Raw genomic sequence first — 24,369 nt, 5'->3', positions numbered from 1 at the left:
GTCGGTTATTAATTATTGCCTTGCCCCTTTTCCATTTGTCTTTTCGTAAAGCCCCAACATCAGTGTACAATCATATTGCTAACATCCAAAGGAGTTTTATGTGGGGGTGGGGAAGAGACAAAAGATCCATATTGATGACTTTCTATGGCAAATGCACCGCATTGTCAGAAGTAATAATTTTTTCCTTAGGACGGATATCGATCCCACAAGGAACAATTGAATTATCAAGTATAATATTCATTAAATATAAAATAAAACAATTAAAAGTGTGTTGAAAGTGGTTGTGTTGACGATGATCAATAAGAAAACAGACAAAGAATTGGTTGCTTCAAGTTGGAAAAATAGGGATTAGGTTTCATTTGTCTCACTCTTATGTATTTTGATTAGCATGTTAACATTATGTTCTTTGATTGAAATTGATGTTCGTATAAAAGTCATTTATATCGATTCCTCGCATATAAAATTGTTAAGAATGCTCCCTAAATATTGATCTCTCGTATATTTATAAGAACAACTTATAATCAAGCTCAGACGTTAATAGAAATTAACATTTCAAGTCTATTCCTAACACTCAAATATGTTAAGTATTGTTGTTTAGGTCAAAACCCTAAAAATACTTCTCAGTCAGATTTAAGATTCTCAAACATGTCACAAATATTTAGAAGCAAAACAAAAATACCAATAATCAATCAAGAACATAATATTATATAGTAATTAAATATCACCTCAATACATAAGAGTTTGAACAAATTACTCCCAATCCCGTAGGGTAGACTTAGCCATGCATACTTCTAGCACCTTCTATTCTCCCAATTGGTTACAATTCACTCAATGGTGTTTTCCTCTCAATTTGGCACACTAGGATTGTGCCTCTAGCCCCCTATTTAACCTAATTTACTAGGGTTAGGTGACTTCATGCGTTGCGCTCATGGGCTTAATGATAAAAACATAAAAATAGCCTAATTAATTTGACACATTTTCGCTGCTGAGTTGAACTTTTTTCTCTCTTTTATGTGTTCTGGGCCTTCCAGCTTTCTCCTTTTAGCATATATCATTCTTCTTTAGTCCAAATCTCCATTCTTCCCTAGAAACCTGCAATTAACACCAAATTTGGGAATAAAATGCTCTTATTCAATTAAAGATCATAAAATATGTAAAAATGTATAAATTCATAATTAGGGATTATTCAAAACTACCTATATTTTAATATGAAATATTACAAAAATTGGGCACTTATTACATATCTTGGGTAAATTCAGAGAATGTTTGCAAACCCTTAGAGGAAGGTGGGCTGGGGATCAAAGACATCAGAAAGTTTAACAATGTTCCTCTAGCCAAATTGAAATGGCGGTTAACAAGTAATGAAGAAGGGAAGTGGAAGAATATCTTAGTATCAAAATATGGTGTGGAATCTGGTCGAAGGCAGATCCAATTGAAATTTTAGTCTTGGTGGTAGAGAGATTTATCAAAAGTATGTGGTGAGGGTGAAGAAGCAGAGTGGTTCCAAGAAGCTATGTTATGGAAAGTTGGATCGAGGAACAAAGCTAGATTTTGGGAGGACACGTGGGTTGGAAGGAATAATCTCATGTCCCTGTATCCTAGGTTGTTTTCTCTATCTCTAGACCAAGGCCTGAAGGTGGGTAAGGTAGTGTGGTGCTAGAGGTTAAGGTGAAGGAGGGAAAGGTTTGAATGAAAATCTATACAAGAAGAAGAATTGCTAAGGTATATCTCTACGGGCTCTCTAAATAGGGAGGAAAAGGACCTTCAAGTCTGGGACAAGGACTCTTCAGTGGAGTTTTAGGTAAAATCAGCTTATGAGCGCTTGGCTAACCACGTCTAGGGGTACGTAACACGGAAGAAATTTTCCATCAAACACAACTTATATCGTGGCTTTGGATGAAACACAGGATATGCACTTTCAACTTTACCTTCTCGGACCGACTTTTGAATCCTGAGTTGTGCATCAAAAGTTACAGGTGATGTACGAAAGACTATGGAAGATCTGTCGTCTGTCAAGCAAATAGTTGATAGAATCGTGGTAGCTGTTACTGTCATATGCAAGGGGAGTGGAGAATTTTTGCTTCTATGAAGAACAACTATGAACCATCCGTGGCAGCAGGGGATGAGGATTATCTCTTTTGGAGGTGTAGCAGAGGGTGTTTGGCAGCTAACAAAGTTCCTTAGAGTTAATGATGATGTAGGAGTTGAACATAGAGTTGCTTAAATTTGCACTGAGGCATTGCTGGCCAGTATCAACGTTTCCTTTTGCAGGTAGCTAGACGGGCAGTTTGGGACTACTAAGTTGGGATGTGTATGGAGAGGTGGTGATTGCTTGGTATTGTTTTTTATCTTGGGTGCTTTTGGTCAGCCATATTGCCTTACCAAAGCGATCTTAGGTAGCAGATGGTGCATTCTTATACATAAAGTTGTGTGTTACAAAGTGGGAACAATTAGATTGTGGAACTATTCTTTGGGCCTGGTTATTGATCTTGCTATTGATAAGGAGGAAAAGCAAGATTGGTAGTACCCGTTGATTCATGATCAGTAGAAGCAAAGCGAGCAGGTATAGACGATCCATCTAAGAATCTTATGAGATTGAGGTTGCGCAAGGTTGCGTGCACTTGTTTTCAAATTAAGAAGTTGTCATCATTCAATTTGAAATTGATGGGTGTTATGATGATGAAAGTATGAAGGTAGTAGAAATGGAAAATTTTTCCGTCTCAGCAACAGAGGAGGAAGATGAAGCTGCAACAGAGGAAGAAGAAGCTATTATGGCTCATGATACCATGTAAGGAAGAAAGGAATAAAGGCAGAAATAGAAGACAAGGAATTAGAGAACAAAGAAAGCAATGATGTGTTATTGTGAGAACAAAAAAGATTACACGTATCTAGAACAAATGACAAATGAGTCTTTTATAGAAGACCACATAAACACTGAGAGAGCTTATACAATATTTAATATATAATAAATTACTTAATACTATAGAATTGTTAAGGCTCTTTGGAAGAGTTATGCAAAGTACAAATTAGGTATCTTTTTGATCAAAGAGAAACTGAAGCTATTAAAAAAATATTTGAAGAGATGGAATAAGGAAGCTTTTTGGGAGTATATTAACAACCTCACACTAGAGATAGTGGAGCTTAATATGGTATTTTGATTCCAAAATGTAAAGATTGTTTGTGACTAAATGGATATTGTTTTATCTCTTTGGCAGGATGTTATTACAAAGTTGTTGTTGAAGCTCTATTGATCAGTTTAAAAATAAGTCTTACATAAAGTGATAATGACTCACAAAACACCTTTCTTAGGGTTACAAATTTATTGGAAAGACCATTGGTAGCAAATGATGGTAACAAAATGAAGAGATCGAGGAGCTGAAAAGGAAAAGAAAACAATATGACTCATTTTTAAATGTATATTGGAAAAGTCATATGACTCAGTCAATTGTATAAATGAATGCAGAGTCTACATCAGTCTTGATTATGGTCAATGGTAATCTGATCAAGAAATTTATGCCAACTGAAGCACTTAAACAAGGGGATCCACTAAATCCCCTTCTTAATCTTGATAGATAAGTTATGACTAAAAATGTTATTAAAGGTGAAAGTAGAAGAGAAGGAAGTGATGATGAGTTTATTGCATTTTCAAATGACACTCTATTTGTGAGGCATCCATGCAAAATATAATGGTCCTTAAGATCATACTTAGGTGTTTTTGAAATAGTCTCTAGATTGAAGGTCAATTTCCTCAAGAGTAACATAGAAGGGTTGTGAGTAGAAAGTTGTTTCACGAAAGGGGCGACAATTGTTCTAATTGTTTACAAATGAAGATACCATTTTTGTATTTAGGCCTATCAATGGGCAAAAACACTAGGATTCTTCAAGATTTGGAACTGAAATTGGATAAAATAAAAAATCATTTCACAAGGTAGAAAGCAAAACAAATATCATTTAACATTTAATTAAATCGGTCTTATCGACACTATCAATATATTTATGTCAATCTTTATAATGGTGTTTTTATATCACCAAAAATTTTTATATATTTTTTTCTCAGCAAAGAATAAATATAAATAAACGGAACCTTTTAGGGGTGTCCCACCCTTATTCACAAATCTCACTTACCTTAAGAATCAACCGTTCAATGCATACTATGTATAGCAACACATAGCTCACAATTCTTAAACTAAAAGAAGAAAAAACTCCTACCTTTAAAGAACCAAAACCAAAACATGACCCTGGAAAGAGACCAACCCCCTGAAAAACATGGGCTGCAAAAAACCAACAACAGAAGAAGAATAAAACAAAACTATAACAACATTGTTTCTTGCATCCGAAATGGCACCAACATCTGTAATACCCAAATTGCCAGAGCAAAAGATGCAATACTTCATACTCCCATAATGCGTTGCTTCCACCATGTAACCAAGTTCTTATGCTACCCCAATAAACAACCTTTAAAAGCTTAGCTCCCTTGTTGTATGCAACAAAGACATTACCACTTTACTGAATAAAAATAGCAACCTCATTGCCAGGCTATTGAGCAGCTAAAACCTGTACCATATGGTTACTAGACTATATCAAACCTTCACTAAACCCATGACAACATCTCCAAATGCTACTACTTGAGGATACACATACGACATCTTCCTTTCTCCAAAGCATCCTCCCTTATATATTCCTCAATCTGCATAGAAAAAGGTGCCTCGATTGCAACACAAACAAGCATAAAAACATTAGCAAAATTGGCCAGGATTTGGCCTTTGTTTAAAAAACATAAGAAAATATGCATATTTCAATGAGCTCTAGAAAAACCATTTGCTACATCCTCCTTTTCTTTGGTGGTCTACCTACTAAAGTACTTGTAGACTCTTGAGGAAGTCAGCATGAACACCAATGTTTCGTAGAAAATTGTGCTTTAATTGCTGCTCCCAATTCTACTAACTGGTTCCCCATCTTCTTAGCTTTATAAATGTATTTCGAATAGACTTCCAAAAGAGAACCCTTTGATTTGCCACAAAAGCTACATAGAAACTGCAAAATTTTGTATTTAATCTACAAAACTCGCCTTAGATTTTCTCTGAAAGAATTTTCCCCGCTAACTAATATAAGTAGATAAGAAAAGCAAAAAAAAAAAAAAAAGAAGTTAAACTTGTACACAAAGGTTTCGTGATACAAAGCTAAAAGAACAACAATTTTTTTTTTATGAATTTGTTGTCTTCAAATTGTCAAATCTTTCTTCTCTTTTATATGAAATTGATTCTTCTCTTCAATTTTTGCCCTCTCCAAATAATCATTGATTTTATCCTTTAGCTATGAATCATCAAGTAGAAATAAACTTCAAAACTAACTTCCACTCAATATGAATTTCACCTTATGAGGCCAACAAGTAAAAAAAATCAAGAAAAACTCAATTAAAATTGGTAAACTCAAATGAATTTAATTTGAAAAATGCAAGGAGTATTTTAAGACACAAATCAACAATTAAAGATAACAAAAATAGTGAGCATTCAAATAGGAAACCTAAGAATAACACTAGAATAAACTTCAAACAAAAAAAAAATCTAGAATGAAACAGACACTGAAACTTCCAAATTTTTATTTGAGTATCTCAACACAATATTTGATCAAACGAAACAAATTTTAGGTCAAACGGATGTGTATTCTGATAGAAATAAATCAAACATTGTCGTACCAGTATTTAGAGATTGAAATTGTTATTCAGAACTAACAGAGATGATTTACTGGGAAAATATTATAATGAATTTGAATCTCAAACTTTTATCCCAACTCCATAACACATCAAGAAAGGTGTGGTAAAAATTTTAGGTCAAAAAGCCCAAGAATAAGATGCAGTAAGTTTTATATCAGAGCAACACCACACTGAAACTGTTTTTTTTGGGCTGAAAATGTCATGACTTTTACTTTTTATAACTTTTTTCTATTGTGTTTTCGGACATTCTGTTTTAACTGGATACCAAAAACATCTCAATAGGGTTATGCAATTTTGTTCATATTTTTTTTCCAAAATACAAACTCACAATAAAATCTCACAACAGAGACAAAATTTCACAAAAACTGGAAAAGAAGAAACCTAAGGGATTTGAAAAAAAGAATTGAAACTCAAGACATAATAGAAACCTAACTGTAATAAACTTGTTAATGATCTAATAACAAGATAAGAGACTCAAAAACATAAAAAGAAGAGCTCACAAAAGGCACAAAAAGACTCAACCTAATCTGAAATACCTAAGAGTGTGGGGGTGTTTATGATGGAGATCAAGCTCAAGAGAACATGGAGGCCAATCAACAAGATCAAGAAGAGGTAGAGGCACAAATGGAGGACGCCCATGGAGGTCAAAGCCCACCTCAAAGGCTTACAAGAAACATGTTCAAAGCTTTAGGAGCTAGGGGACATTTATTTTCTCTTTTTGTAATTTCTTTAGTTGAAGGTGCTTAGAGGGAAACATTAGAAACCTCTTTTGTTATAGCATCTTTTAGGATTTAGTTAGGAGCTTTAGGAGGGGGGGTGTGTCAGTAGATAGGTGTAGAACTAGAAAAGGAGGTGCCAAAGTGAAGGAAGAGGTCACACCTTCCTCATGCATGGTTTTAGGCGCCGGTTCTAAATAGGTTTAGGAGGGAATTTTGAATTCTCTTAGCTTTGTTTTTCAGCACCTTAGGCTATAAATAGAGGTGCTCTCTTTGTATTTTTCAGATTTGAATTTATCTAAAGAAACTATACTCAAAATTGGAGTGAGCATTGGAGAGCTTTTGAGCCTTCTTCTCTAGTCTTATCTTGAAGGATCCATGGTGTCCTCAAGTGGCGGCAGCACACTCATCTAGGAGCTACCACACTTCTAGTGGCGTGATCATTCATCATTCATCCATCTTCATGAGCAATTCTCTTCTCCTTCCTTTCTTCTTTGTTAATTCCTTGTCTTAGCTTGTTTCCTTGTTGTTTTTGGTTCCTTTTTTTAAGTTTTCCAGCAGCTGTTCTTATTCTTCTTTGTGTTTGGTTCGATACTTTTCTTTTTCCAGCAAGTATTTTCAGTTCTATGCCTTTCTTTTACATTTTGTTCAGTTCAGTTTGCTTCCCTTCCAATTCTATTCGGTGGATTTAAGTTTTACCTCTTTTTGTTGGTTCAATTTGACAATAATTGGAACTTCTATATGATTTTGTGTTTTGGCACTAGTTTTGGTGAGTTCTTGTTCATAGAACCTTGATCCATTTCTATGATAAAGTGCCTAACTCTTAACCAACTCAAGATGATTCCTAAGAATGTCAAGAATCATTCTAATTGTGCTAGTGGAATCACATCAGTTTAGCTAAAGTGATGTTACCTTATCCTAAGAAAAGAAAAATAGACATATACAATTGAGACACAATTTGGTGAAACAATTGTTAAAGAGTGAAACGATTTCTATTGACTATGTCAAGTCAGAACGGAATCTGGCAGATCCTCTGACAAAACCCCTAGGGAGAAAAATGATTTTAGAAACATCAAGGGGAATGGGACTTAAGCCACTTGTGATGGATTTCCTATGAGCTCTTCTTGGATGATTGGTTGAAGATGATGCGGAAGCTTATGGATGAGAGTGGACAAGGTCCTCCTAGGAGGCTTGGTGACCTTGAAGGTGCATGAAGAGTATGGACATGGGGAGGTTCGGGCAGCCCCTTTGTAGGTGGTGAAAGGAAGATTAAAACCTAGAAGCTAGGCAAGAAGTAAAGTATGGCACTAAATGGGCAGCATAACATTACTCAATTTAATCTTGAAAATACAAGGTGTAGGCTCCTCCTTTTATAGGCTAAGGAGGACCATAATGCAACACTAATGCTAATCAAAATGAAATTCAAATTACTCCACATGGAGCACATGGAGCACATGCCCGGCCATGTGAGGAAATGTTCTAGAACGTGAACCAAATCTAGGGTAAAACACATGTAAGACAAGTTTATGCTATTTACACTACACTTAGTACTAAGCTACCCTTAATGGGCCTTCATGGAGCATATACATGTTGCTTTCTCTCCCATCTGTGGCTTGGCCCAAGGCTCCCATCCGTAGCTTGGTCATGGATCTAGTAAGAGGTCCTAGACGCTCTCCTCCTCCTTCTAGATGCTCCCCCTCTAGACGCTCTTCTTCATGTGCTAGACGCTCCCCACTTGGTTCTAGACGCTCTAGGTTTGGCTCTTATCTTTCATGGGGTGTTGAGCTTGGCCCTCTTCCATCATCCCCTCCCCCTTGGAAAGGATTTGTCCTCAAATCCAAGTCGTCTTCGTCGTCATTGGTACCTACAAATGGAGATAGATCAATTACATTAAAAATATCATGTATTCCATATTCAAGAGGTAGATCCAATTTATATTCATTGTTGTTGACTCTCTTGAGGACTTGAAAGGGTCCATCACCTCGGGGACTTAGTTTGGACTTCCTTTGAGTTGGAAATCTGTCTTTTCGAAGGTGAAGCCAAACTAAGTCTCCTTCCTCAAAAATTATTTCTTTCTTCCCTTTATTGTTGCATTTTGTATACTTTTCATTTTGTTGTTGTATTTGGATTTTAATCTTCTCATGCATTTTCTTCACAAAATCGGGTTTTATTACTCCTTCCTTATGCACAAAATCTTGTGAATTAGGAAGAGGTAACAAATCCATAGGTGTGAGAAGATTAAATCCATATACCACTTCAAAAGGAGAAGCATTAGTAGTCTTGTGGACTACTCTATTGTAAGCAAACTCAATGTGGGGAAGATACTCATCCCAAGATTTATGGTTTCCCTTCATGATAGCCCTAAGCATAGTCCCAAGAGATCTATTGACTACTTCGGTTTGACCATCCGTTTGAGGATGACAAGAAGTTGAAAATTGTAGTCTTGTTCCAAGTTTGCCCCAAAGAGTTTTCCAAAAGTGGCTTATGAACTTGGGATCTCTATCGGATACTATACTTCTAGGGAGACCATGGAGTCTCACCACTTCTCTAAAGAAGAGTCTAGAAATATTTTGAGCATCATCTACCTTGTGGCAAGGAATAAAATGGGACATTTTTCTAAAACGGTCCACTACCACAAAGATAGAGTCATGGCCTCTTGCAGTCCTAGGGAGTCCTAAAATGAAGTCCATTCTAATGTCTTCCCAATGAGCATTTGCAATCGGCAAGGGGGTATAGAGTCCATGAGGCATTGTTCTAGACTTTGCTTTTAAACATGATATGCATCTAGAACAATGTCTTTGGACATCCTTTCTCATGTGTGGCCAACAAAATTTTTCTTTCAAAATGTCGAGAGTTTTATCAACTCCAAAATGGCCTATGAGTCCTCCCTCATGTGATTCCTTGACAAGGAGCTTCCTATGTGTGCCTTGGGGAATGCAAAGTTTTCCTTCTTTAAAAAGATATCCCTCGGCCACATAGTAACCTCCTTGCGCCCTATGTTGACATTGGGCATAGATGGATGAAAGTTCTTGATCCTCTTGATAAAGTTCTCTTATGTGATCAAATCCAAGAATTTGGGCACCTAATTTGGAAAAGAGTGTATGCCGTCTTGAAAGAGCATCGGCCACTATATTGGTGTTTCCTTTCTTGTATTTGATTACATAAGGAAATTCTTCAAGAAAATCCATCCATTTAGCATGTCTCTTATTGAGCTTGTGTTGGCCATTTAACTACTTTAAAGACTCGTGATCACTATTGATTACAAATTCTTTGGACACAAGGTAGTGTTCCCAAGTCTTTAGGGCTCGCACAAGAGCATAGAGCGCTTTGTCATAGGTGGGATAGTCGAGGGTGGCACCATGGAGTTTTTCACTAAAATATGCAATGGGGTGGCCACCTTGCAACAATATCGCACCTATGCCTACTCCCGATGCATCACATTCTATCTCAAAAGTTTTGGAAAAATTTGGAAGAGCTAGAATTGGTGCATTGGTGAGTTGAGCCTTTAGCCTTTGGAAGGCTTGCTCATGCTTATCTCTCCAACAAAATGCAACATCATTTTTTACAAGTTCATTTAAAGGACAAGCTAAGCTTGAAAAATTAGGCACAAACCTTCTATAGAAGCTAGCTAACCCATGAAAACTCCTTACATCACTTACATTTTGTGGAGTGGGCCACTCTCGGATGGCTTTGATCTTCTCGGGGTCAACATGCACCCCCCTCTTGTTAACTATGAAACCTAGGAAAACTACACTATCTACACAAAAGGTGCACTTATCCCTATTGGCAAATAAACTATTGTTCCTAAGCACTAGAAGAACTTCCCTAAGGTGATTTAGATGGTCTTCTAGGGTTTTGCTATACACTAAGATATCATCAAAGTAGACTACTACGTATTTACCTATGCAATCCCTCAAGGTATGATTCATGAGCCTCATGAATGTACTAGGGGCATTAGTGAGCCCAAAGGGCATCACCAACCACTCATATAATCCGAACTTGGTCTTAAAAGCGGTTTTCCATTCATCATCCTCTTCGATTCGAATTTGGTGATACCCACTTTTAAGGTCAATTTTAGAAAATATGGTTGACCCATGTAACTCATCAAGCATGTCATCAAGCCTCGGGATTGGATGCCTATACTTGATGGTGATGTTGTTGATTGCTCTACAATCACAACACATACGCCATTTTCCATCTTTTTTGGGCACCAACAAGACAGGTACAACACAAGGGCTTAGGCTCTTTTGAACCCAACCCTTCTCCAACAAGTCTTGAACTTGTGACTCTATCTCCTTTGTTTCCTCGGGGTTAGTTCTATAAGCGGACCTATTTGGTAGGCTTGCCCCCGGAATGAAGTCAATTTGATGTTCTATACCTCTAATAGGAGGGAGTCCAATGGGTCCCTCATTAGAGAATATATCTTCAAATTCACTTAAAAGTTTTTCCACTTGAGGAGGTAGACTCATGAGTTCATCACTTGTGACAGTGCATGCAAGTGTTCCTTTACAAAAGATTAGGCTTGGTTGTTCAACAAGAAGCAAATTTTCCAAGATGTTTTCAAAAGGCTTTTCTTGTTGAGCAACCTTGTGGGAAGGAACACTCTTCTCCCACGCCTTTCTATCCCTAAGGATTTTCTCTTTTTCTAGCACTCTTTTTTTTTTCCTCATCCCTCTTATGTTTCATTTGTATTTGGTCTTTCACCACTTGAGAATGTGGTAAAGGACTAAGTACAAACTTCCTATGCTTATGGGTGAAGGAAATCTCGTTAGTGAGACCATCATGCAAGGTTTTCTTGTGAAATTGCCATGGTCTCCCTAATAAGATGTGGCAAGCTTCCATAGGCACCACATCACATAAAACTTTGTGTTTGTAGTTCCCTATGGAAAACTTGATTTCCACTTGCTTATCTACATTTAGTTCCCCATTTTCATTAATCCATTGTAGTTTGTAAGGTTTTGGGTGAGGAACTACTTGTAGATTAAGCTTATCAACCATTCTAGCACTACAACAATTGCAACTAGATCCACTATCCACAATGAGGGAACATATATTTTCTAAAACATTGCATCTTGTAGATGTTCTCCCTTTGTGTTTCCATGGAAGTGCTAGGTTGATTGTTGAGGGTTCTCCTAATCATTAGCAATTCTCCCTCTAATGGAGCTACCCTCTCATCCTCTCCCCCTTCCTCTCTCTCACTTGGCTCATCCTCACCACTAGTGTATTCATCTACACCTTTTAGAAACAAAGTCCTTTGGTTTGGGCATTGTGCTTGCACATGCCCTCTTCCATAGCACTTAAAACACTTAACGTCCCTAGTTCGGATGGGTGGGGTGGAGGCTTCTTTTGCTAAGGGCTTGGTAGTTTCCTTTGGTTTTTCTCTAGATGTACTACCCTCCCTCTTATAGTCTTTCTTGGGATAAAAGCTAGAGTATGAACCCACCCTTTGACTTGAAGTTTTGCGCAAATTTTGTTGTTCAACTTTAATGCAAAGTTGAACCAAGTCATTCAAGTCTTGGTAGGGGAGGAGTTCTACCCTATCTCTTATCTCAAGAGAGAGGCCACTAAGGAATCTTGCTATGGTGGTGTCCTCCTCTGCCTATACTCCTCTACACTCATATTTTTTTGTTGGAGTCTTTGAAGCTTGTCCATTAACTCCCTATGGTAGTATGAGGGTATATGTCGACGTCTTAGGGCTCCCCTAAGGTCATTCCAATATTCAATGGGAGGTTCCCTATGAAAACGTCTTTCTCTTTCGAGAGAGGTCCACCAATACATGGCGTTCCCTTGGAAGCTAAGGGTGGCTAAGGTTACCTTACGTTCTTCACTCACCTTATGGCAAGCAAAGAGTTGCTCTACTTTCATCTCCCAATCTAGGTAGATTTCTACGTTTTCCTTACCATGGAAGTGAGGTAGGTCTACTCTAACCTCCCTAGGGCCCTCTTGCTCCCTTTGCCTATTTCTTCTAGGGGTGGTTGGTAATAGTCATTGATTCTAAGGCTACCCTCCCCTAGAGACTCATCTTCTTTTGAATGAGATGCATGAGTATGAGATATTTTTGAATTTTGTGATTTTTCTTCCTTTGCTCTAGTTAGTTCATTGATTTTAGACTCGTTCTCCAATTGTCTATAGGAAATGAGTTGAACATCCTTTGCAAGTTGTTTCAAAAGGGATTTTATGGACTTCATATCACTTTTCATAGACTTGCAGAATGAGAAGACATGACTAGATTTTTGTGTACAGAAGTGTTTTACTTTGAGAAAAATTAGGGAAGTTAAAGAAGGTAGTTTTCCAGGTAAGAGAGGTGAGTCACAATGGACTACTTAAATACCAAGTCTTGCCTTAGCCAAAAACTATGCCTCCAAATCTTCACACAAATCTTTCTCTTAGTAAACCACTTAAAACACAATCAAATTGGAGAAATCAAATTTTGAATGTAAGAAACAATGCAAACTATCTAATTAACCAAGCAAATTTAACAAAGCTTTAAACAATACAAGACAATTAATAAGCGTAACTAATTAAAGCAAAGAGATGCAATTAAACAATTAACAATTGCTAAACTAGATAGTTCTAAACTAATCGGCCCTAGGTGAGGCTTCTTGGACACTTGGAGCCCTTGAAGACACACTCACCGTCTAATTGCGTAATTAAACAAGTAATTAACAGGAGTTAAGTAGAAAGAAAAATTAGATGAACTCCCTTTTGTTGATTTTTCTATTTACACTTCTTTTTGTTGTCTCTTCTTGGTTGGGCCTTTCAATGTATGTGGTGTATTTAGAAGGTGTTTGTGTCTACTCCTTACCTTTGTTCCTCTTGGAAGTAGGTGATTAATTCTTCAATCCAGCACCTATTAAGCAAACTAGACTCCCCTAAAGTCAAATCCCAATCAATCAAGCACCAATTGATAATTAATTCCACTACCAAGCTTAGAGGTCAAAGAATTAAAGCAAGAAACAAATTAATTTGAAAACAGTACCCACACAAAAGGAATTAAATGTGACAACTAGAAAGAGTTCCAAAGAAAATAGACAAGCAAATAAAAGGTACTCAAAGAAAGGTGGCACACAAAATGGAACCTAAACAATAGCACTAGATTTGATTTCAAAATCAAAAACAGCACCAATGAAATAATTGTTGTGGTCCAGAGAGCGTGGTTTTCACTGATTTATGCTGAGCTGGCCTTTTAGAATTTGCTTCTGAATATTTATATGCAAATAATTCAAGATCTTAACAAAATTCTGGCGTTGGATTCACTCCAAACGCATGCACCATTGTTTTTTAATAAATTTTCTAAAATCAGTGTTCAGTTACGCCAGTTGTAGCGTCAGGATTGCACACTGTTTTTATAATATTTATCATTTTTTTTATATTGATTTTTTTGAACTGATTCTTTTTTTTGTCTTTTACTTAACACCTCAATCTTGCAAAATCCAGAGGATCAGAAATTTCCTATGTGGGAAAATAATTTTCTTAAGCAAAACAGCCAGCACAGAGTTATGCAAAACATGGGATTCTGTAAATCTGGAAATAAACAACAAGATATACCAAAAGAAAAACACAATGGAATTGGTGAAATGGAATTTGTGTAGATCTAAACACAAATATGAACTCAAGCTAAAAATAAAAAGCACCAAAGGATCAAAAACACAGCAGATTCAGATCAAGCATTTATACCAAAAACAAGAAACAAATAAGCCAAACAAAGTACTACTATGATTTGATGACATTTTTGGAAGAAACATGACTAGACAAAACACACATAGATTCAGAAATTAAAAGACTCAAATGAACACAAAATGAACCAAATAAAATTGCAATAAGGACTCAAATACCTAAAATAAAACAGCAACACAAACTATATGGAATCCTACCAAAAATTGCACAAAGATTGCTCAAGAACAATTGAACAAGATGCACCGATTGGAATTTCCAAACAGCACACCAATTCAAAACAAAAATTAAAAAACAGCAAGACAATATGGAAGATGAAGAACAACACGGATTTAAGAAGAACTCATAAAGAAAATGACAAAGAGATACTCATCTTTGAAGAACCATAGCTCATGATACCAAATCATGGATTTCCTATGAGCTCTTCTTGTATGATTGGTTGAAGATGATGCGGAAGCTTATGGATGAGAGTGGACAAGGTCCTCCTAGGAGGTGTGGTGACCTTGAAGGTGCATGAAGAGTATGGACATGGGGAGGTTCGACCAGCCCCTTTGTAGGTGGTGAAAGGAAGATTAAAATCTAAAAGCTAGGCAAGAAGTAAAGTATGGCACTAAATGGGCAGCATAACATTACTCAATTTAATCTTGAAAATACAAGGTGTAGGCTCCTCCTTTTATAGGCTAAGGAGGACCATAATGCAACCCTAATGCTAATCAAAATGAAATGCAAATTACTCCACATGGAGCACATGGCCGGCCATGTGAGGAAATGTTCTAGAACGTGAACCAAATCTAGGGTAAAACACATGTAAGACAAGTTTATGCTATTTACACTACACTTAGTACTAAGCTACCCTTAATGGGCCTTCATGGAGCATATACATGTTGCTTTCTCTCCCATCTGTGGCTTGGCCCAAGGCTCCCATCCGTAGCTTGGTCATGGACCTAGTAAGAGGTCATAGACGCTCTCCTCCTCCTTCTAGACGCTCCCCCTCTAGACGCTCTTCTTCATGTGCTAGACGCTCCCCACTTGGCTTTAGACGCTCTAGGTTTGGCTCTTGTCTTTCATGGGGTGTTGAGCTTGGCCCTCTTCCATCAACTTGTAAACAAACAAGTGATGGAAACCCAACCTTTGTGATTGGAGATCCCATGAATAAGGTTCATACGGGTAAAAACAAGTCACTTGTTAGTTCTGCTAGCACTAATATTGATTCAAAATCAATTTTGTCCATTCCTATGGTGTGTGTGAAAGTGCTAGTTACTGCATTATCGAGAGGATAAACTTTGTGGTTAAAATTCAGAGGTAAAAGAGTTTTAATGATTTACAAAGTTTTAATGATTTTCATATCCCTTATGGGTGGTTTATGATTTGCAACATACACTTGATGAAATCACCTAGATGAGTGTCAAGTGGGGCCGCTTGCATGAGATCTTGGCAAGATCTCTATAACACTCATGAATACCGGGCACGCGCATGGCCTAGTGGCGCAACACAGCGATAACAACAAGTAATGTGGGGGAGTATTGTGATTGATAAACCTCTAACACATACCAATTGTCTTGTTTCATATAGCTTGCGATACCAACTACACTATGTGTTAAATTCATCAATCTAAGACTGGTTCATATAGTTTGCTATACCAGCTCTGATGAATTACATCTTAGATGAACCCAATATTTTTTTTTCTTTCTCTATCTCTATGTTTTGCAATATGTGGGGGATTGTTGTAAAACAGAACCTAATATAGCAAAACAAAAACGAAAAACAGAGTGTGTGAAACGGAAATCAGATTGTGCGTGGAAAACCCTAGTTTTTCGATTCCGTTGGAGGAGATCTCGGAAGTGCAGTAGAGATTGGAACTTACCGAGATATTCGCGCTCGTTGCCCTCTCCACCCTGGATCGTGGCCGCATGACCGAGAAAGCACTGCCTTGCCCTTCGAATGTTGAAGAACGTTGCTCCGCTTCCGCGCTCGCAGTGCCTGGTCCTTTGGGATTTTAGAACGTTGCCGCCGCAGTTGCGATGTTGGACGGAAGCACGTGGGTCTGGAAGTTGCAACGGACTCTTGGATACTCTCCCTATATAAAGAGAGCTCCACCCCCTTCAGAAAACGCATAAAAAATCACTCACCTCTTCATCTTCTTCAAACCCTCCGTTCACCATCTTCTTCCTTCTCCATTTTCCCTTTTCAATTTCTCTCTCCTCATTATTTATTATTATAATATTTATGGGTTCTATTTGGGTATTACTATTTTAAAGAGAAACTTGTTAGTTCTGATCCTCGGAAATTACCGGGAAGTTCCTATTGTATCCTGGGGGACTTGTGCAATACACTGCGGATAAGTCCTTACGAACAGTGATCACTCACGCCTCGGGAAATCTCTTTGTTCGTTTTAAAGCCTTTTTTTTTACTACACAATGGATATTAAAAACATTTCCAAACCTTTATAAGATGGTAGTGACCAATGCAGCAGAGGAACTTTGCACGAGACAAGTAACTAGCAAGATAATCAACAACTCTCATCCGACAATGAAGAAGACAATAACCAATGTTATATTTTCTTTGAATATGATTATAAAAAACTATTTGCAGTTGAGTATAAACAATTTTATCCACCACATGACAACGTTCATTTTAGTCCAGTTTATTACGATAAACAAGCATTTCGTGTTTAGTAGTGGCAGAATGCAGAACTCACTTTTTTAACAGAATTATGTTGCATAAAATAGCCACATTTTGATATAATACCCACTTCAAGCCATATAACAGGACATTTAGAAAGTTATTAAGGGGTTATCATTCAAGTTGCAACATTAACCAAAGATAGAGTTTATCATTGCTATAACTTGACCATTATTGATTACCAAGACGTGATAAAATGAAAGAACACACTAAGGCATAAATATATGATAAAAATTATGGGAATTATAGCAAAACAACAAAAAAAAAAATGCAGAAATCATTATAACTAACAAAAATACAATTAAACTTATCCTTCTTGTAATCTCACAAAATTAACCTAATATTCAAAATTATAAAACCAATGAAATAAAATCTCAGACACAAATTGATACCTTAAAATGGAGCTACTTGCGCAGGGTGTTTCCAAATTGGAAATATCGTCCTCCTCCTAGCCTATCTTGATCAGCGACTCCTCCTCACCTCCCTCGCCGTTGCGATCCTCCTAGCAGAAATCATTATAAAATTGGAAAATGAACACAAAATTCTAACCAGCATATCCCAACACATTAGGACATGTTTATAAATAAAAATCAAAGTAAAAATGTAATGATTGCACAAATTTATCACAACAGCAAAGCTATACACAATATTTGTTTTACAAATTAAGAACCACAATAGATTTTGAAGACAAGGTTATAGAGCACAAACCTGAACAAACGATGGTTGACAGAAGTTTCAAATCCTTGCACGGAGGCGGCGATGGCAGATAGTGAAGGGCGCGAGAGTGAGGGTTAGGTTTAGGGCACGTGAGAGTGAGTGAAGGGAAGAGTGAGTGAAGGCGAGAGTGTTTTGTGAAGCACAAATTCACAAACGTCAAAGGGCTTCGTGAGGAGGATTTCGTGAAGGCTAGAGGGCTTCGTGAGGAGGGTTTGGTGAAGACCAGAGGGTTTCATTAGGGTTTCGTGTGGAGGAAATGATTGTTTTGTAGAGAGAGATAGGGAACAAAGAGGGATGAGTCATGATTGTTTAGCAGAGAGAAAGGGAAGAAGGTTTCAGTCCAAGAGTGAGTTCGGTTTCCAAGAGTCAAAGCAAGTTTTCAAAAAAAATTGGGAATAATGAGGAATGGTGTGTCAGGAAAGGAAAATGCAGGGTTTTTATTCTTAAGGATAATTGTGGCAGTTTAAAATGACACATTCTGAAGGATAATTGAGGTGGTTAAAAAAATTTCATATTATATGGAAACTTGTGGTGGTTATTAATAACCACCACTTTATACACGATTTTTTGTAGTCACAAGATTTCTGAGTTGTGTAAGGTTCCTAGTCTTCCTTGATGACTCAACCAAATGATCGACCTACAAAGAACAAAAACATGTTTAAGATATATATTTAAATTAAATAAAATAATTTAATTTTAAATAGAAAAGCTAATAAAAAATACTTGACTTCTATTATGGAAGTGTTAAAATGTTTTGCCATATTCCTTCATTGTGATCATGGAGTGTATCATGTACTTCATCTACATCACTTTCGTCATTGAAAAGAGGTAATTGTCTTGAGAATGAAGATTTCTCTACAGATTGGACCCTTGAGTCATCTTGTGGATGAACATCATGTTCAATTCTCTTGTGTATGACAACTGATAACCTTTCATTAGAAGGATCTTCCACATAGAAACCCTGTTTTGCTTGGTAAGCCATAATGAGAGGATCTTCCTTCCACACTATCTTTGTAAGATCAACCAAAGTAAAACCCAAGTCATCTACATGCACTTCTGTGTTACAATCAACCCATTTACACTTAAACACCTCTATTCTTCATAGTACTTTTTTTTATTTTCAGTCTTTTTTATAAAAAGACATCATATAAATACTGTACCCACTCCATGTTATGACATCAAAGTTAGGTCCTCGTGCTAACCATTTCAATTCCTCAATATCAAAATTTTCTTGACCAATTTTTTCTTTAAACCATTTCAAGAAGGTCTTGTTATGCTCAGTCAACAACCATTTCTCATTTGCACGAGGGTTCATTGACTATAACAACATCTTGTGTGCATCTATATAAGGAAGAACATCAACGGTGTTGTTCAAAATATACAAATGTGCTTGGAAAACATCGTGTTTGTCTTTTTGAACCACCCTCACACATTCCTTCATGCCTGGACTTTGGAACTCTTATGACTTCTACTTCTTACATACATGTTGTACAAAACTCAATTGCTTCCTCGACAATGTATCTCTCAACAATAGATGATTTTGGATGGTATGGATTCTTTACATACCTTTTGAATATCTTCATGCATCGCTCAACTAGGTACATCGAACGTAAAAAAAACAGGACCACATATTCTAATTTCCCTCACTAAATGAACAATTAGATGAACCATGATGTCAAAGAATGAAGGAGGAAAATACATCTCTAGTTGACACAAGATAATGATAGCTTAATTTTCTAATTCATCCAAGCTGTTAGGATCAATAACTTTTCTACAAATAGCATTGAAGAATATGCATAGGTGAATGATCACTTGTCTAACATTTTTTGGTAAAAATCCACGAATAGAAACTGGGAGAAGGTCTTGCATGAGAGCATGACAAGCATGAGATTTTAAGTCCATAAGTTTCAAATCTTGAATCGACACAAGACTTTTAATATTTGAAAAGTAATCTTGTGGTACTTTAACTCCCTGTTGACACCGGCAAAAACTTAACTTTTCATATTTTGACAAAGTATGACACGCTGGAGGCAAATATGTTCGTTTACCATGTGGTTGTGGCTGCAACTACAAGTGAACACCCATCTCAACTAGATCTCTACGAGCATTTATACCATCTTTCGTCTTTCCTTTAATATTCAACAACGTGCCAATTATACTATCACATACATTTTTTTCACATGCATTGCATCTATGCAATGTCTAACATCTAACTTTGACCAATATGGAAGTTCAAAGAATATGAATTTCTTCTTCTAGATATTTTTCACAATGTTTTTCTTCTATATTTTTCCAAAAGTCACATTCACATTGTAGACTCGGTTGTACACTTCCTCGCCAGTTAAGGGTGGAGGTGCAATTTTGTCCTCCTGAGATCCATTAAAAGCTTTCTTTAACCTATGATAAGGGTGATTACGCTTCAGAAATGTTCGATGCCCAATGTAAGAAGTTTTCCTCCCATGTTTCAGTTGATGGTAACTTGTGTTCTCTTCACATATCAGGCAAGCACTATGTCCTTTAACGCTATAACCGCTCAAATTCCCATATGCTGGAAAATCGTTAATGGTGCAAAATAACAATGCCCGCAAATTGAAATTGACCTTTTCATATGCATCAAATACTTCAACTCCTTGATCCCATAAAAGGTTCAACTCTTCGATCAATGGACTTAATTAACATCGATGTCATTTCCAAGTTGTCTTGATCCTAATATAAACAACATCATATATTTTCTCTTCATACACAACCAATACGGAAAATTACAAATAATGACTAACATTGGCCACAAACTATGTTTGCTACTTAAATTACCATAAGGATTCATACCATCTATTGCAAGACCAAGTGTAAGATTTCGTTGATCACTCCTAAACTCAAGAAACAAAGAATCAATTTTTTCCATTGCGGTGAATCGAAAACATGTCGTAAGAATCCATCAAATTTTTTTCCATTTGCATGCCACCTGAAGTTTTTTGCATCATTAACATTGGCAAACAAACGTTTAAATCGTGGAATGATTGGAAGATAACATAATGCTTTTGCAGGAGGACCCTTTTTCACATAATCTTCCTCACTCTCATCATCCTTCACATTGTATCGTGATACCCCACATCTTGGACACTTGTGTAATGATTCAAACTCTTTTCTAAACAATATGCAATCATTGGGACATGCATGTATTTTTTCCTACTCCATACCCATCGGATACAATATCTTCTTTGCCTCAAAATGACGGGTGGACAATGTATTATCTTTTGGAAGCATTTCATGCAACTCAGTGAAACTTTTATCGGTCCACCCATTTGTTGCCTTAATATTAATTAATTTTAATACTCATGACAAATGTGTTAAACTTGTACAACCGAGATAAAGAGGTGTTTCAGAATCATCTTTCAATGAATCACACATATGTGCTTGCTGAAAACTATCTTCTCCAACATCACGAATCATATCCTCCATGCGATCTTCAAAATGTATATTAGAATATTGATTGTCAGATAGAGGTGTTACGTCTAGAAACTCCCCATGCCATATCCACTTTGTATAATTCTTTAAGAAACCATCACAGAGAACATGTTCTCTTATCAACCTAATTTCTAATTGTTTTCCATTCACACAATTAACACATGGATAAAAGTATCTTCCATTTACAGTTTGTACATTTTTTTGAGTGAATTGTAGAAATTCTTCGACGCCAATGTGATACAGATCACTGATACGACTCTCATTTATCCAACTTCGATCAATGACTAGTACTATGTAATAGAAAAACTAATCTATCAATATCAACTAATTTTTAGTTGATGTAAACAAAATACAAATTGTCGAGGGTCGATCACCCCAGACCCAGTATCAAAGCGTCCAACATATACAAATTAAAACAACACTATATTCCAAACATAATACATTATAAAACACATTACAAATTGTCGAAGGTCGATCATCCCAGACCCAATACCAAGACGTTCATCATAATATATTATATTTCAAATACAAATAAAACTAATAAACTAATCATCTATATAAATAATTGTTAACTAAACTAATAATTAAATTTAAAATTAACATGTTTGAAAATAAATAAAAAAACTAACCTAGAGCGTGAACTGGGGAGCTGTGGCGGCAATATTGAAACCAAGTAGAAAAAATTATCTATAAAAATATTTAAAACTATATTAATAATTAAAATTAAAATTAAAACTAAACCTAAAACTAAAATTAAATTTAAAATTAAAATTACAAAATTTAAAAATATAAAGCTCACCTTAGAGCGTGAACGGAGGAGTTGTGGGCGTGGAACAAGGTCAATGTGGCAAGATAATGGAGGCGCAGCGGTGGTAGGATTGGTGGCAACGAAAAAAGGAAGAATGGAAGAACAGTGGCACACTGAACAACAAGAGTGGTGGCCGCGAAGAAGAAAGAAACTTTTGAAGAGCAACAGTGGTGAACAGAGTAAGAAGAAAGAAACTTTCCTTGCTCTAGGCACCATATATTACACCAGTTAAATGACTTAACCGGTGTAATATACCGCACTCACAAAAAAAGGTTTAAAAACAAATTAAGTGAGAACGTGGTATATTCTATCAGTTAAGTCATCCAACTGGTGTAATATACCACCCTCTCACTTAAGTTTTTTAAACCCTTTTTTGTTGTTGTGAGTGTTGTATATTACACCTATTAAGTCATCCAACCAGTGTAATATACCATGTTAACACCAAAAAAAATAAAGTTTTAAAAAAATCTAAGTCTTAGAGCAGTATATAACTAGCTAGATGGCTTAACCGGTAGAATATGTACCAAATATTTACAAAAAGGCCACTGCGTTTTTGTTTACACCGATTCTCGTTTGATCGACCTAGAAATTCGTTGTAGTATGTCATTTATACACTAATGCTAGTATGAAATCACATTTAATCCATATATTATAACATCCTACATTCTCTAGATATTTAATAGTTATAATAATAGTCAAGATCTCGATTATAATGATTGTTTTTTTTATTTTCAAAAAATAAATTAAATAAGTATAAATTACTTTAGGGGTACTCCACCCCTTATACAAAAGAGATAAGATTGCTAACCTAGTCTTCAACATATAGCTAGAACCCAAGAATCACCATAATAGGTGTATATTACCCAACAAAAGCCTGTGTGATTCTAATTGGTTTATATATGATACTAATAACTCTTTGTAACCAACCAAGTGATACATAAAACCAAAACAACAAAACAATTGTATTCTACTCCTAAAAGCACCTAGTGAATTGCTGAACTATGAAAAAAAATAAGACACAACAAACTATCACTCCTTCCAAGCTTTCCAAGGTTTTACATAAAACAGAGAGACACGACGCACAACCTATGTGAGGGCTCTTTAAATTCACATTACAAGAAAATTGTGAAATAGAAACTAATTTTAGAGACAAAAAATAATTAGTTGCTATAGTGACTAAATTAGAGACCATTTTAGAGACAAATTTTTTTTATTTATTTCTAAATTAGTTTCTATTATTGTTAAATGGTTTCTAAATTGGTATCTAATTAGCAACCAAGGTTTTTGCTACCAAATTTAGAATCTAAATAATTGGTAGTTAAAATTTTGGTAGCTAATTAGATATCATTTTAGAAACCATTTAACAATAATAGAAACTAATTTAGAAACCAAACTTTTTTTTAGTTTCTAAAATGGTCTCTAATTTAGTTACTATAGTAACTAATTATTTTTTGTCTCTAAAATTGGTTTTTATTTCATGTTTTTCTTGTAGTGTCAGTTCATGCTTCAAGATAAAGTATATGGCAGCAGAGAATATATAATTGTTGTATTTATCCGAATAAAACGTCTAGAAACCTCCCAAAAGGTTACCATCACTTTAAAAATGCCATTAAGTGAAGATATTCTATGATGATTTATGAAAATTGTTTACTACATAAAACTTCCTGATTCTCTTAATTTGGAGCCTTTGCAAGTCATGTAGGTTTTTGCAACCTCACATACCTAATGGACATGTTCTATCATGTTAATGCAGGAACCCATTCTTCCTTTCTTTTCTACCACTGAGAAAAATAAAAGAAGTTGAATTTTTATTTTGTAAACAACAATTTTTTTTACTCTATGGTGTTGCTTGAAAGAAATTCATGTAGTACCTATCTATGCAGGATTGTGAACGCAAAGCATTAGTGAAGCTATTCTGGCACATGTCACTTCCATCTTTACTAGAGACTGGTTAATCGGATCCAGATCCTAAAGGTGCCTTTTGTTGCCGCATGATCTAACATTTCCAAACCTCATTTGACAATTTGGAAAAATAGAAGATTCTGCATCATAACAACAACCATCTTAAATATGTGTTAGAGATTTCACATCAATTAGATATGAGAATATTTCATTATATATAAGCGTGTGTAAACTTTATCCTATGAGTCGATTTTATGGAGTTGAGTTGGACTTAAAGTCCCACTTCGTATCAGAGCAAGGTTAAAGTCTATCCTAACGAGTGTTTGTTGGGCCTATTGTGTCACCTGATATTGGACCGTTATCAGACAAGTGGGTGCAAAACCTCACCCCATAAGCTGGTTTTATAGGGTGGAGTTAAGACTTTAATATCACAAATTGATATCTCAATGTTCGGAAAGAAGTTCCCTGTCATTTTAGCTTTGTGGAAAGATTTTATTTGTATTTTTATTCTATAATCAAATTCTTCATACAAGATCACTTTTTTAGGGAAGAATTTGTTACAGGATTAAGAAACTCATCAACAAAACATCTAAACTTTTAGGTGTATAGCTCCAATAGTGGTGTTTATTTGTTAATATCTCTGGTTGTTGCTTAAATAACATAATTAGACAGCTTACCGTGATGTCCAAATC

At 36.0% G+C, this 24,369-nt stretch overlaps 1 protein-coding gene across 4 annotated transcripts in view; it reads left to right on the top strand.

Annotated features, from left to right (window-relative positions):
* The window catches only part of LOC137837610 (short-chain dehydrogenase TIC 32, chloroplastic), a 33,269-nt gene extending 9,400 nt beyond the window's left edge, over positions 1–23,869 (top strand). For 2 of the 4 annotated variants that reach the window (XM_090301414.1, XM_090301415.1), the window contains one exon: positions 3,216–3,701. In XM_090301414.1, coding sequence (XP_090157540.1) covers positions 3,216–3,251 — 36 coding nt within the window. In that variant the 3' untranslated portion in view covers positions 3,252–3,701. Of the gene's footprint in view, positions 1–3,215; positions 3,702–23,658 lie in introns of those variants that run through there. The other 2 variants (XM_090301417.1, XM_090301416.1) reach the window with 2 other exon arrangements.
* The last annotated feature ends 500 nt before the right edge of the window (positions 23,870–24,369 follow it).

Source organism: Phaseolus vulgaris, chromosome 4, assembly GCF_051622355.1.
Source record: "Phaseolus vulgaris cultivar YP4 chromosome 4, ASM5162235v1, whole genome shotgun sequence".
NCBI lineage: Eukaryota > Viridiplantae > Streptophyta > Magnoliopsida > Fabales > Fabaceae > Phaseolus > Phaseolus vulgaris.
This window is presented reverse-complemented; position numbering and strand designations above follow the sequence as displayed.